This window comes from Nerophis ophidion, linkage group LG23 (assembly GCF_033978795.1).
Source record: "Nerophis ophidion isolate RoL-2023_Sa linkage group LG23, RoL_Noph_v1.0, whole genome shotgun sequence".
Classification (NCBI taxonomy): domain Eukaryota; kingdom Metazoa; phylum Chordata; class Actinopteri; order Syngnathiformes; family Syngnathidae; genus Nerophis; species Nerophis ophidion.
Genome location: NC_084633.1, coordinates 28001882 through 28017693, shown reverse-complemented (window position 1 = coordinate 28017693; position 15812 = coordinate 28001882). Strand labels below are relative to the sequence as shown.

Here is a 15812-nt window from a genome sequence, read left to right as displayed (position 1 = left end):
AAAGACATGCACCTGGGGATAGGTTGATTGGCAACACTAAATGGGCCCTAGTGTGTGAATGTGAGTGTGAATGTTGTCTGTCTATCTGTGTTGGCCCTGCGATGAGGTGGCGACTTGTCCAGGGTGTACCCCGCCTTCCGCCCGATTGTAGCTGAGATGGGCGCCAGCGCCCCCCGAGATCCCGAAAGGGAATAAGCGGTAGAAAATGGATGGATGAATGTAAATAAGAGTTTGCAATAAGCGTTTGAAAAAAAAAAAAAAAAGAGTTCAAAGTAGGGGCTCATGTTGAGTCAAATCATTTGCGAAGCTGTAACAGCCAACTGCTAATTGGCTGTTACATACGTTCTGAATACGCACTGCTGATTGGCTGTTACCGCTGTGCGTGTAACCAATCAGATGGTTGTGTGGGTGGGAATATGCTGGGTGCTGCAGAGACATACTGACAAGAGGCAGAGGCAGTACAAAGCGTAGCAGCTTGTTAAGACTTTAGTTTAGCACCAAATGATAATATACATTTAATAACGTCAAACACAAATAAGGCAACTCGAGAAGTGTCCAATACTTTTCTTTTGTAAAGTAAATCTGAACAGCCGATATGGGCACTGACATCAACTATATGATATGCCTGGAAATCTGAACAGGACAAAAAAATAAAAAAAATACATACGAATAAAAAATCATTTTAAGACTAGTTTAAGCGGTGGCACTTTGTTGTTAACCCTGCCACCTTAACAACAAAGCGCTGCGGGATACTCTGACGTCACTTCCGTCACTTGATTGACCTTCACGGCACCCGAGGGTCTTGTGAGATGATGCTGGCTGCTTCCAGGTCATTATTAGACTTTTTTTTGGAACGACATGGCGCGGTTGGAAGAGTGGCCGAGTGGGTTCCGGATTTGATCCCCATCTTCTAACAACCGAGTTACGTCCGTTGTGTCCTTCAGCAAGACACCTCACCCTTGCTCCTGATTGGTCGTGGTTAGCACCTTGCATGGCAGCTCCCGCCATCAGTATGTGAAGGTGTGTGTGAATGGGTGAATGTGGAAATAGTGTCACAGTGCTTTGAGTACCTTCAAGGTAGAAAAGCGCTATACAAGTATAACCCATTTACCATATTAAGAAAAAATGACCGACAGGAAGGCGAGAAACACTTTTTATTTGTACCTGCTGTCAAAACTCTAAAGACCGACTTTCCTATCGTCACAATAAAGCCAGCGCTAACAAAATAAGAGTCTTCCAAAGGTGGCGTGCACAAGCTAGCAGGCTACGCAGTTTGCCGCCAATGTATTTCTTGTAAAGTGTATAAAAAGGAGCATGGAAGCTGGACAAATAAGATTGCAAAAAGCAACCAGTTTCATGTGGTATTGGACAGAAAGGAGGACTTAGTTTTCAAATCACTACTCTCTGATTCCAATCAATGTAAGTCATCAGAATCAGGTAATACACCAACTTATATTGTTGTCTTCATGAAAGAAAGGAATTGATATGTGTTAAACTTGTTTGTATAATCATTAAACACATTTAACTTGTCCACAAAAATGTCTCTTTCATAAATAAACAAATATAAATTATATACATGAATGACATAGATAAGATCCCCTCCACTTGGTCAATTGAAAAGAAGCTCGCCTGCAGAGAAAGTGTGGGCACCCCCGAACTAAGCTGTTCCACACACCTAAAATGATCAAAACAAAATGTTATAAAGAATAATAATATGAATTATTGTACTTTGCTACAAGTTATTTTTTGAATTCAATAAAGTTCCTCAAATTCTTTATTAATGTGCTGGAACAGGCAACTGTCTCTGGCCCCATTACGGAATATTTTGCAGCACGGAGGTTGAGCCACCATTCTCTGGAACTGTTTTTTTTGGGAGAAATGAATTCTGCAGAATTAAATGCGCAATGCTTGCATTTCCGTTAAATGAGTCATAGGAAAGTGAGCCTGACTGACAAACCCACCGCAACCTGCTTGAAGAAATGTCAGCAGTTGGAAAGTTAAGTCAAGGTCCAACCACATCACAAAATGCAACGTCTGCGGGAGACCGATAAATTACGCTAGATTGACCACGTCAAACTTTATCAGGCACCTGAATTGTTCAGTTGTGAAAGTTTCTATTTGCACGGATGGTTATCCTGTTATCTCAGCGTGATAAGCAGTATGAGCGTTATCATGCTAAACTCCATTATCTCTGGTCTTGTTGTTTTATTTTTTCAAAGATATGCCACTCATTTTTCACAAGCTTGTTTTTGTCGTCAATTGTGAGCTATTGTCAATTCAAAGACAGCATTAATCATTGATATCAGCACTGCCGTCGGTTTTGTTAAAAACAGTTAGTTCATAGTGCAATTAAAAAAAATGTATGGAAGAAAATTGTTCAAAAACACTTAAATTTTGTACAATTTAAGATACTTTTCCCAACATACCATTTATTGTGTTATATAAAGTGTTTGTGATATCACTTATGAAAGTCAAAGGAAAGCTTTCTTTTGTGCATACATGCTGATTGTGTATAATGAATATGTATTGCATTCAAATTGGTAAGCAGCTGTAACAAACCGAAAGCTCTGCGCTGATTTGTAAAAGTGTAACAATACGTGTATTTGTATTGAACAGTTTCGTTACGGGGGTTTCGGTTCGGTTCGGAGGTGTACCAAACGAGTTTCCAGACGGACATATTAGGTAGCGCACCGCACGTTGTGTAAACAATGCAAAGCGAGGCACAACACACGGTAGGTTAGCAGCGACCGGGCTAGGACAACATGTAAAAGCCAGAGCTTGAAGACTCTCCTGCCTCGTTAACATCTCCCCTTTGGGAACACTTCGGCTTCGCGGTGCGATACAACAATGGAGGAAAGAGGTTTGCCGACATTGTTCAGCAGCAGTAGGGTATGCGTCTGCCAACACGTCAAACATGCTAACCCCTTTGAAGTGGCACCACCCCCAAGTCAACCTCGCTTTAAGGAATAGAAAGAGGAGCGTGGTGCAAACCACGCCTTCATGCAGCCTCTCCTCGGCCAGCCAGGCAGGGATAAAGAAATAAACGTTTTTATAGCAGCATATTTAAGACCTTCCAACCATCCATTTTCTACCACTTGCCGTTCAGGGTCGCGGGGGGTTGCTGTATTGCATTAAAACTAGATTTTGACCCACTTCCAAGGTGGAAGAACAATAAGCCCATATATCCTCTTACTACCAAGTTAGCCAGGCTGGGAGGGGGAAAGAAAAGTTAATCTGAGGCTGAGTTGACTTGAAACTGTTTAATGTTGCACTTTTTATATGTAGAAGAAAAGTTTTGTCATTTTATTTCTTGTGAGCAACAACTGGAAGCAGTTTAATGTTGATTTACGTGGACCCAGACTTAAACAAGTTGAAAAAATGATTGGGATGTTACCATTTAGAGGTCAATTGTACAAAATATGTACTGTACTGTGCAATCTACTAATAAAAGTCACAATCAATCAATCAATCAATCAAAAAAGCACTTTATATGTAGAAAGGTTTTGTTAAGAAGCCATTCTGAGCCTTATCTTATTTAGTTTTTATTTTATATATGTTGACCACATTAACCCTGGCAATGGACCCTGTGTGTATATGTATGTTATGCCATTGTTTACAAATTTGGTAAATAAATAACCAAAAAATTTGTATTTTGTTGTTTTCTTACTTCATCGAAAATGAACCGAACCGTGACCTCTACACCGAGGTACTTACCGAACCGAAATTTTTGTGTAGCGTTACACCCCTACTGATTTCCCAATCTATTCATATTTAAGTGAGGCCAGGGTGTGTACATTCTGTGTTCCACCTTTGTGAAAAGAAAGACTTCATTTTGGACTATGCTTCTATTCTGTACTTTAGGATGGTATTCATTGGAGAATTACCCCCCAAGCAGATTCATTTTAAAAATCATGGAACCCAAAAGCTAAGCAGTTTTGAGATTTAGCATTTTGTTCCTTAACTGTACCGAAAATTAACCAAACCGTAGCTCTAATACTAAAGGTACGCTTCGAATCATGCGGATACCTCTACCCTGTCTTTACTGTACATGACTGGCAACTAGGGTTGTACGGTATACCGATACAAGTACCGCAATACTAATTAATCATAATCAATACTATACCTCCTCTGAAACGTATCGGTTCCCCCACTTTTTTTCCCTTTATCAACAGGCATGACGGCGCACCATTGTCAACGTCGTGACATTGCTGGTTTTACAAGCAGAGGAGCGTGTTCGGCAGCGCACAATCAAAAAACTAATGTTAAATCTATAGCTATGACACTAAAACGCAGCTCTACAAAAGGTGTTTTAAACTTGGCTCGCTAGCTAGCGGCTAACATCCATCCGCAGTCGGCATGTGTTTTAGCTACTTCTAAATCACTTATCCTCGCCTCCATGGCAACAAATAAAGTACGTTTTTTGTTTTTTTTACAAGTATCATCCCTGTAGGACGAGGAATAGCTAAACATGCTTAACTACACACCGTAGGAGGATACGATAACTCACCGCTAATAGGCTGCGCTCTTGAATAATAATAATAAATTTTATTTGGTATAGCACTTTTCAGTGTACTCAAAGACGCTTTACAGGATTAAAACTAAAATATAAAAGATTCAAAGTCATAATACATAATACAGGAAATATAAAAGCAGTACGTAGTAAAAATACCTAATAACACTGGACATACAAGAGATAGGCGCCAGCGCCCCCCCGCGACCCCGAAAGGGAATAAGCGGTAGAAAATGGATGGATGGATGGATTACAAGACACAGAACACTAATCACAGGTTAAAAGTAGATCTGAAGAGGTTGGTATATGTAAACAAATGCCATGGGTGGATCTACACCTGAGATCCATTGTAATGATACCAAGTACAAGAGTGTATCTAGTCTATACTACAGTGATTACATCGATATTGTTTATCATCACAAACTATTTTTTTCCTTTTTCAAAAATTCATATTATGTTTATAAACTCAGGAAATACATACCTGGACACATGAGGAATTTGAACATGACCAATGTATCATCCTGTAACTACTTGGTATCGGATTGATACCTAAATTTGTTATATCATCCAAAACTAATGTAAAGAATTTGTTATATCATCCAAAACTAATGTAAAGAATCAAACAACTGAAGAATAAGTGATTATTACATTTTAACCGAAGTGAAGTAAATAGGCAGATATTAACTGTTAATGAACAAGTAGATTAATAATCCATTTTTTCAGCTTGTTCTTTTTAATTTTGACAGAAGAATAGGTAGATAAATGACACAATATGTTACTGCATACGTCAGCAGACTAATTAGGAGCCTTTGTTTGCTTACTTCCTAACAAAAGACAAGTTGTCTAATGTGTTCACTATTTTATTTAAGGATTAAATTGATTGCAAAAGGAAACATGTTTAATGTACTGTAAGATTTTTTTGTTAAAATAAAGGCAATGATGCCATTTTTTGTGGTTGCCTTCAATTAGAAATGTATCGAAATACATTTTGGTACCGGTACCAAAATATAGGTATTGAGACAACCCTAGTGTGCTCAGTACATGTGTAAGATGGACTTGGACTTAACCACTTGGGACTGGACTGAGACCCACAGAAAAATTACTTGTGAACATCTCTGGTTCCCGTGACTCACCTGGAGTTCCACTCTGTGTGCTTGGTGGGAGGTAGCAGTCCATAACTCGGCGCTATGGCGGAAGAGAGTAAAGGACTGGCCACCGAGAACAGTAGCTGGAAACTGACAAAGCTTCCGGCAACCACGGTCAACTCTCTCATCTCCATCCCTCACCTAAAGACGACAGAGGAGAGGGTCGGTTAAGGAAGTTGGTTATTCTTAAAGACAGCAAGCAGAAGGTTGATTTCATCTTCAAGGAAGAGCTGAACGGACCAAATTGAATCCAAACACAAGGAACCATAAGATAAGTACTTTGAGGCAATTCTGAGAAACTGAAGTGGAAGACAAACAGAAAAGAACGAGTGAGGACCAATAAGTATGAGAGAAATGGCAGGGTAGTTTTAGGAGTTCTGGATAATAAAGTATATAGACTTTAGCTTAGGTAAGAGTAGGAGGTGGTAATCTTTGGGCAATTCGATTAAAAATCTTTAATTTATGTATATTGATGTAGTTTTACATTTCTTTTTGTTTCACTAAATAAGCGTTTGCTTCTTTCTTTTAAAAAATAGTGCATTTGTAATACGAAACAGTTTAATTTATCAACAACAAAAAAAACTCACATTACATGAACGGTTCTAAAATGATTTGTTCTCAATTGACTGAAAGAAAGATTATTCTTTAAACACACAGTTTTCCGAGAAAGAGACCACTTTGATCATTGGTTACTTTATATTAAGGCTGGGCGATATGACTAAAAAATGTATCAGGATATAAGTGTTTCATATCAGTCGATATCGATAATTATTGATAAAAAAAATTAAAAAAAACTATTCTAAATAAAGACCAGGAGAAAAAAGGCTGAATTTAAATACTTTTATTTAAAATATAACCTTTAACCGTTAGAATGAGGTCAGCATTATAAAAAACAGTCAAATAAATGAAAATACTGGTCGATGTGCAAATAATGACAATAATAATGACAATGCTTAATCCAACAAAATGTGCAAAGTATTGTAATTAAGAAATTAGTAGTGTACAACTCAGGCTTTAAAGCCATATTGGTAACAATATATGTAAATAAATAACAGTCACATTAAGCAAGCAGAAACAAACATGTCTTACAAAATATTGTAAACATCGGAATAAACTTGCGTCTGAACATCTGTGACAAAATACTGCCAAACTGGTGACGTGACATTTCCTTTTTTTTTTACAATTTCCTCTCGTGCTACCGCACTCATTTTCCCGTTTCGTATCACTCCTTGTCGTCAGCTAGCCGTTGTTTCTTTTTTTTTTTTTTTTCCTGTTAGCATTTCTCAGATTGCCTTGCGGTTCAGGCTCAGCCGTGATAGGTCGAGAGGCCAAAGCCCTTCCTCTGCCTACACCCCCCAGAATGCAGTGCGGTTCCGCATCAGCCTTTTTTCCAATTTTTTCCTTACAGAACTCAGTGAAATTATTGAACGTTCTATCGACCCCATTTTCTATTGATATTGATCAGATGTCTATCGCGATATATATTGTTATTGTTTAATCGCCCAGCCCTACTTTATATAACCATCTGTCACCTTTTGCGCCCCACCATCTCACCTCGTGGGGTAAGGATGATTCTGAGAAAGGTCAGGAAACACTGTGGAATGACGGAAGAGGACCGTGTAACTGTACATTTTCTCCCTGGGAGTTGAAACCCAAGTCACAAAGAAAACCATGTGTTGACAGCCCTGTGCTGTAGAGGACTGAGTTACTGCTGTGGTCGCAAGGTCACTCTGCTCAAGAAGGCACAAGTTCCGGCTGAAATGTGAGGACTGCATTCAGTTTTGCGAGGTACTGTGAACTTGTCAGCGGTTGACCAGTATTCAAGAACCAGTATTCAAGTATTCACAATCTTAAAAAGGTTCCACTGTAGTATATACATTATGGATAAATGTTTTTACTAATATGAGCTTTCGTTGCCATATTTTCTAATGTTTAAAGGCCTACTGAAACCCACTACTACCCACCACGCAGTCTGATAGTTTATATATCAATGATGAAGTATTAACATTGCAACACATGCCAATACAGCCTTTTTGGTTTACTTAATTGCAATTTTAAAATTCCCGGGACTTTTTTCTTGAAAACGTTGCATAATGATGACGTGTACGCGTGACGTCACGGGCTGTTATGAATATGAGCGCTGCACACACACACAGCTAAGAGTAGTCTGCTTTAACGGCATAATTACACAGTATTTTGGACATCTGTGTTGCTGAATCTTTTGCAATTTGTTCAATTAATATTGGAGAAGTCAAAGCAGAATGACAGAGTTGGGAAGCTTTAGCCTTTAGCCACACAAACACACGGTGACTCCTTGTTTAAAATTCGCGGAGGTGAAACTTTAGTATGGATCACAGCGGACATGGATTCCGACTACATGTCAACCAGCAGGTTTCGGTGAGAAAATTGTGGTTAAAAAGTCGCCTCTTACCGGATATCAGCTGAGCTAGTGCCGTCCATACAGCTGCCGTCGACTTCCCCGAGACACTGCGCGTCAACACCCGGCCGTGGACGTACACTTCCGACTATCAGGTAAAGTTACACTCACTAAAACACTAGCAACACAATAGAAAGATAAGGGATTTCCCAGAATTATCCTAGTAAATGTCTCTAAAAACATATGAATCCGTCTCAACGCAACGCGATTGCAATCGCGTTTTCTTTTTTTCTAGTCCGTCGCTATCAATATCCTAAAACACGAATCTTTCATCCTCGCTCAAATTAATGGGGATGTTGTCGTTTTCTCGGTCTGAATAGCTGTTTTTGTTGGAGGCCCCCATTAAAATCAATGTGAATATATGAGGAGCCCTCAAACATGTGACGTCATTGTCTGCGACTTCCGGTAGAGGCAGGGCTTTTCTCCAGTTGCGAACTTTATCGTGGATGTTCTCTACTAAATCCTTTCAGCAACAATATGGCAATATCGTGAAATGATCACGTATGACACATAGAATGGACCTGCTATCCCCGTTCAAATGAGAAAATCTCATTTCAGGAGGCCTTTAAGGCCTGCACATATTTCACGTAAACAGTATACAACAGCTCAGACTGTAATCTAATCTAACTTGTTTATGTCCATGCAGACACTGTTCTAAGCCCCCTGGTCTTGAAAGGTCAAGGTGGCTGATCTCTTTCAGTGGAAAACTTTTTTTTGGGAGCTTTGTCCGGATAATCCGATTTTTTACCTCAGAATAAAATTGGTCGCTCAAGTTGAAAAAAAAAATGCCAAAACCAAGAGCCAAGTGTTGTAAGAGTTCTGTAGAAGGCTTTCCGTTTATCAGCAATACCTTCGCCCGTGTGCGTCTGGACTCTGACCTGATCAATTGTGATTAAACCAGGCAGCCACTTTATGTAAGCTATGTAAAACCGCTCAACTCCGAAAGCTCATGATTAGGGTTGTGAAAGGTGTAGCGTCTGTGTGGCAAATCACATCAAGTATGCATACTGTATGAGTCAACATACAGTAATGTTTTTCAAGCTAAAATCAACAAGCACAAATACATTGTGTTGGAATGCTACTGAACTGTGACAAGACAATCTGAATGTATGATGATTAAAAAATAAAAAAATGATATATATATATATATTTATAAAAATATATATAAAATCTATTGTCATTTTTACAGTCCACAATTTGATGAATAACTTTGAAATAATAAGTCAAGCAGATATTTATTTAAGAAGAAAATATATATATATATATATATATATGACTTAATTAGATTATCCAGAGAATACTGCTCGATACCATGGTAGAGCGCAATAAATGTATGTGATTGTATTGTGATTTTTTTCCCACGCATACATGTGTGTGTGTATATATGTATATATATATATATATATATATATATATCCATTTTCTACCGCTTATTCCCTTTGGGGTCGCTGGTACCTATCTCAGCTACAATCAAAAATGCACATATACATATATATACATACATACATACAGTATATATACATACATACATACATACATATACATTTTTTAAAAGAAATATCTGCTTGACTTATTTCAAAGTTATTCATCAAATTGTGGACTGTGAAAATGAAAAAACTCAATACCCTTTTTTTTTTTTAAATGCAAAAAAATTCTCTGGACTGAGCCAAAACTTTTTTTTTTAACCATAAAATCCAAATTTTTTACGGGGTTTAACCCTAAGTGCAAAACAGCACTGGTACTGTTTTTCCATTTACAATAATATGTTGGAAAATAACACACTGTATACTTCACAGGCGGCATAGCTCGGTTGGTAGAGTGGCCGTGCCAGCAACTTGAGGGTTGCAGGTTCGATTCCCGCTTCCGCCATCCTAGTCACTGCCGTTGTGTCCTTGGGCAAGGCACTTTACCCACCTGCTCCCAGTGCCACCCACACTGGTTTAAATGTAACTTAGATATTGGGTTTCACTACGTAAAGCGCTTTGAGTCACTAGAGAAAAGCGCTATATAAACATAAACATAATAATTCACTTCACAGTGAAATTCTGGTGACTAAGTTGCCAGGTTTTTTTTTAACTGTACTGATTTTTCTACAATGTACGTAAAACATATATAATAATCAAATGCATAGGCAAATTCATATATTATTCACATTGTAAGTGGAAAAACTGTACCACTTTTTTTTTTTTTTTTTTTTTTTTAAATGGTAAAAACCTAGCAGGTAAACTGCCAGAATAAACAAAAAATTCCAGTACATTTTACAGTAAAATTCCGGCGACTATCAAACCTTTTTCTCGTAAAAAACAGTGCTACCACTTTTCCATTTACCGTAATATGTTGTGAAAAAAAAACAACTTTAAATTTTACAGTAAAACTCGGGCAACCATGTTACCTTTTTTGTCGAAAAAACAGTGGTACCGTTTTTCCATGTACTGTAACGATGTAAAAAACGCTGTACATTTTACGTTAAAATTTGACCGAGTTGCCAGTTTTTATTAATGTAAAATCTACAAAACATTTTTTAACAGTTTATGTAAAAAGATTAAATAAAAAAAAAATAATTAAATGCATAAGCACATACATATTCACCTGTACAATGTAAAATGGCCCTCTGATTGCGATGTGGCCCTCAGTGAAAACAAAGTTTGACACCCCTGCTTTAAAGGATGGCTGTTTGTGACTAAGCCTCTTAGGTTGCAGCACTGGTTTTTGGATTTACGGGTTGTACAGGTATGCAAACGGTGATGTAACAAGCTATTAAGTGAAATATGTTTGATTAGTACTCATTTCTACACCAAAAAGCCGTAACACCATTCACGCAAGACCCCTACCTCCACAAGGGCCTAAATGACGGTAATCAGCAAAAATCAATAAGTGAAGGCCTGTGTCTGTGGTATTGATGTTTTCTTACTTTGGGCTCACATCAGCAAGGTTCTCTACTTAAGCCTGAAGACCTCCTCGTGGAGGGTGTGCTATCTTTAAAAAGGCTGGGGCACCATAAGTGAACCGCGTCCATTCGATCCAATTTCAGCACTTTGATACGAGAGGTAACTTTGATGTCGTGCCCAGACAAGACAAGTGGAGATAAATTTGAATTGCAATGTGGACTAGATACAGGTGGAACATGGTTTGATCTGACATCCTCTCAAAAGACAAAAATGAACCCTTTTCAGCTTTTCTGGTAATTACGGTGCCAATCCGGGCGGGAAATCTCAAGATTCCTCATGATACGATATGCTATAAAAAGGCTCACATTATTATATTGGTATGCAGATACTGTAAAGGCATTGAAAAAAACCAAAAAAAAATGTTTTAGGTGTTGGGGTTGCAGGACCCCGAGCTGTAGAGACAGCAAGAGAAGTGCAGGCAAAATGTATTTACAAACAAAAATGAAGCAATAGTGCAGCAGGGAAGTGCACAGGAAGCATAGGAAAAGCTATGCATGTTTAGGTGTAACGTAGGGTTGTACGGTATACCGGTATCAGTATAATACCACAATACTAATAAATCATATTCGGTACTATACCGCCTCTAAAAAGTATCTGTTCGCCCCCCTCTTTTTTTAATGGGCATGACGGTGCGTCGTCCGTCTGGTTTTATGATCAGAGGAGCATGTTCGGCAGCGCACACACAGAGTACCTACAAGCAGACACAGTGGGTAGACAGAAAAGGGAGAATGGATGCATTTTGGCTTAAAAAGTAAAGATAAAGGTGAAGTTATAACACTGAAACGCCCTCACTAAGAGGTGCTTTAAGACATGGCTAGCTAGCAAGTGGCTAACGTCCTGCAGCAGTCGGCAGTGTTTGAGCTACTTCTAAATCACTAATCCTCGCCTACATGGGTACAAATAAAGTAAGTTTCTTACAAGTAACATTATCACTGCAGGACAAGAATAGCTAAACAAGCTTCACTACACACCATAGGAGGATACAATAGCTCACCGGCATCACCGCTAACAAACAATGTAAACAAATACCATTAGTGGATCCACACCTAACATCCACTGTAATGATACCAAGTACAGGAGCATATCTAGTCAATACTACGATTACGTCCATATTTTTTAGCGTCACAAAATATTTTTTCGTTTTTGGTGTCAAAATAATGGAATAAATGACACAATGTTACTGCATATGTCGGCAGACTAATGAAGAGCCTTTGTTTGTTTACTTACTACTAAAAGACAAGTTGTCTCGTATGTTCACTATTTTATTTAAGGACTAAATTGCAATAAGAAACACATGTTTAATGTACAATTAGATTTTTTGTTCAAATAAAGGCAATAATTACATTTTTTGTGGTGCCCTTTATTTAAAAAAGTATCGAAAAACAATTTGGTACCGGTACCAAAATGTTGGTATAAGGACAACCCGACAAGCAGACAAACAAGAAATGGAAACTAAAATGAACAAACACAATAAACTAATAACTGTCATTAGAGATTAAGACACATTATTTTAATTTTGTACAAACAGAGACAGTACAAAAAAAAAATGACACTGTTTTAGTGCAACAGGATTTTTTTTTAGATTCCCAATAAACAGATATTTTAGAAAAAAATCTTGCATGTTTTAGGTTGATCACATCTAATAAGTAGAAACATAACCAAAATATTTACCATAATGCACCTGGGGATAGGTTGATTGGCAACACTAAATGGTCCCTAGTGTGTAAATGTGAGTGTGAATGTTGTCTGTGTTGGCCCTGTGAAGAGGTGGTGACTTGTCCAGGGTGTACGCCGCCTCCTGCCCGAATGCAGCAGAGATAGGTTCCAGCGCCCCCCACTACCCCAAAGGGAATAAGCGGTAGAAAATGGATTGATGGATGGATGGATGCTTTGAAAATGAATTAATGCAGTTTAGATGAATTACAATGGAGAAAGTTAATCAAAGCAATTCAGATGTATTTATAGTGATTAGTTAAAACGCAAGCTACTTTGCTGATAGTAGGCGGCCCACATTATGTAACGCGCAGCGCTTTTATTTTGAAGGCCGGTAGTAATGTGACAAGATTTGATGCATCGCATATGTGTGGTAGGACAGACATGCGATACGGTTAGCAATCGATAATCATTAGTAGTGAAGGAGGAAAATAACTGATATTTGGAATCAATATTCATTGACAGTAACAGTGACACGTAGGCGTCAACATTTAGAATAATACTAGCACAAATTCAAACACTTAACTTTGTTTAAATGCCTGGATCATGTTTGTTTTTAATTGCTTGTTTTTTCTAAATAAACAAAAAACAAAAATACAAATTAGTATTTTGAAAATGTATGCACACAGACAGACTGAGATAGTATGCATTCCTTAATAACTTCCACTGTGAGTGATTCCAAAGTGTTGATATTGACAGAGCGCTAGCAGGTTGATCACCGAGCAATAGTATACTTGATCACAAAATGGATTGTAATGCAGCCATTTAAGTACAACACATAATTTACAGATCATCAAAAGCATTATTTAGGTAGAAATATTGTCCAGGGTGTACCCCGCCTTCCGCCCGATTGTAGCTGAGATAGGCGCCAGCGCCCCCCACGACCCCGAAAGGGAATAAGCGGTAGAAAATGGATGGATGGATGGATCATAGTTTACAATGTAAACTATGATATTTCTAGGGCGGTGTCCGCGAGGACCAGATGAGTCGCCCGCTGGCCTGTTCTAAAAATAGCTCACATAGCAGCACTTACCAGTGAGCTGCCTCTATTCTTTTTAAATTTGATTTATTTACTAGCAAGCTGGTCTCGCTTTGCTCAACATTTTCAATTCTAAGAGAGACAAAACTCAAATAGAATTAGAAAATCCAAGAAAAATATTTTAAAGACTTGGTCTTCACTTGTTTAAATAAATTCATTTATTTTTTCACTTTGCTTCTTATAACTTTCGGAAAGACAATTTTAGAGAAAAAATACAACCTTAAAAATGATTTTAGGATTCTTAAACACATATACCTTTTTATCTTTTAAATTCCTTCCATTTATTTCCTGACAATTTAAGTCAATGTTCAAGTAAATTTATTTTTTTATTGTAAATAATAATAAATACATTTTAATTTGATTCTTCATTTTAGCTTCTGTTTTTTCGCCGAAGAATATTTGTGAAATAGTTCTTCAAACTTATGATTAAAATAGAAAATAAAAAATATTCTGGCAAATCTAGAAAATCTTTGGAACCAAATTTAAATCTTATTTCAAAGTATTTTGAATTTCTTTTAAAAAAAATTCTGGAAAATCTAGAAGAAATAATGATTTGTCTTTGTTAGAAATATAGCTTGGTCCAATTTGTTATATATTCTAACAAAATGCAGATTGGATTTTAACCTATTTAAAACATGTCATCAAAATTCTAAAATTAATCTTAATCAGGAAAAATTACTAATGATGTTCCATAAATTCCTTTTTAAATTTTTTTCAAAAAGATTCGAATTAGCTAGTTTTTCCTCTACTTTTTTTCGGTTGAATTTTTAATTTTAAAGAGTCGAAATTGAAGATAAACTATGTTTCAAAATTTAATTTTCATTTTTTTTCCTGTTTTCTCCTTTTTTAAACCATTCAATGAAGTGTTTTTTTCCATCATTTATTCTCTACAAAAAACCTTCCGTAAAAGGACAAAAAATGTCTTAAAAAAATGTTTTAAAATGTCTCTGCCAATCTTGCACTTTCTGTTTTGGAAATGACATGAATGTTTGTGCCACTGCTTAATAACTGTTTAATAAATACAGTTTTGCTAAATTGACTTAGTTGTGATTTCCCTCTCTGCATGAAAGTTTAAAATGAGCATATATTAATGCAGTATGAACAAGAATTTTTTAATGAAGACACATAGAATCATTGTACTACTGTGATTATATGGATCAAATGTTCAAGGCCAAGGCAAAATATCGGGATATATTTTTAGCGTTTTGAGTTTACTGACAGATATAAGTTAGAACTATACGCTACTTTGTATCAGAAGGTGCATGTACGAGCGACGGCCCTGCGATGAGGTGGCAATTGTCCAGGGTGTACGCCGCATTCTGCCCGAAGGCAGCTGAGATAGGCTCCAACACCCCACGCAACCCCAAAAAGGGACAAGCGGTAGAAAATGGATGGATGTATATTGTGTATCATGACATGGCCTAAAAATATTGAGATATTAAAATAAAAGGCCATATCTCCCACCCCCACTTCGACAAATCTGTAAACCCATCGGAATGACTCTATACCAGGCGTGTCCAAACTATGGCCCGTCGGCATCTTCAATTTAGCCCATTAGAAGGCAAAAGTTCTAGCCAATAAGGTCGAGAAACGTGTTGTTGTGGCTTGTGCAGCCCTTTGAGATACTTGTGATTAAGGGTTATATAAATAAACTGTAATTTGATTGGCTATTTGTATATCAATCAATCAGTGGTCTAATAGCTGCCAATTTGTCGACCTCTGGTGGTTAACAAAAGTTACTCAACCATTAATTGTATGTGCATGGACAAGCAGCACAATTTAATTTTTTCACACAATCCAAACAACCTTCCCAAGTCATGGTGCAGAAACTAAAAATTAACTAGCACAAAAATTCAACAAACATGCTCACACATGACAACTTACTCATTAAACTTTGTCGATAATCTAAAAAACGTCCAATCAAAATAAAATACAATTAAAAAAACGGCAATTTAAATCTTTTACAAGGAATATATCCATTATATTATTATCATTATCATTATTATAATACATGTGCGAA

The 15812-nt window shown here is 37.3% G+C and overlaps 1 protein-coding gene across 2 annotated transcripts in view; it reads right to left on the bottom strand.

Annotated features, from left to right (window-relative positions):
- tlcd4b (TLC domain containing 4b) overlaps positions 1-15812 on the bottom strand; it is a 67275-nt gene that overhangs the window by 36634 nt on the left and 14829 nt on the right. For both annotated transcript variants that reach the window (XM_061885560.1, XM_061885561.1), the window contains exon 2: positions 5644-5796. In XM_061885560.1, the coding sequence (XP_061741544.1) occupies positions 5644-5789 (146 nt within the window). In that variant the 5' untranslated portion in view covers positions 5790-5796. The remainder of the gene's footprint in view (positions 1-5643; positions 5797-15812) is intronic.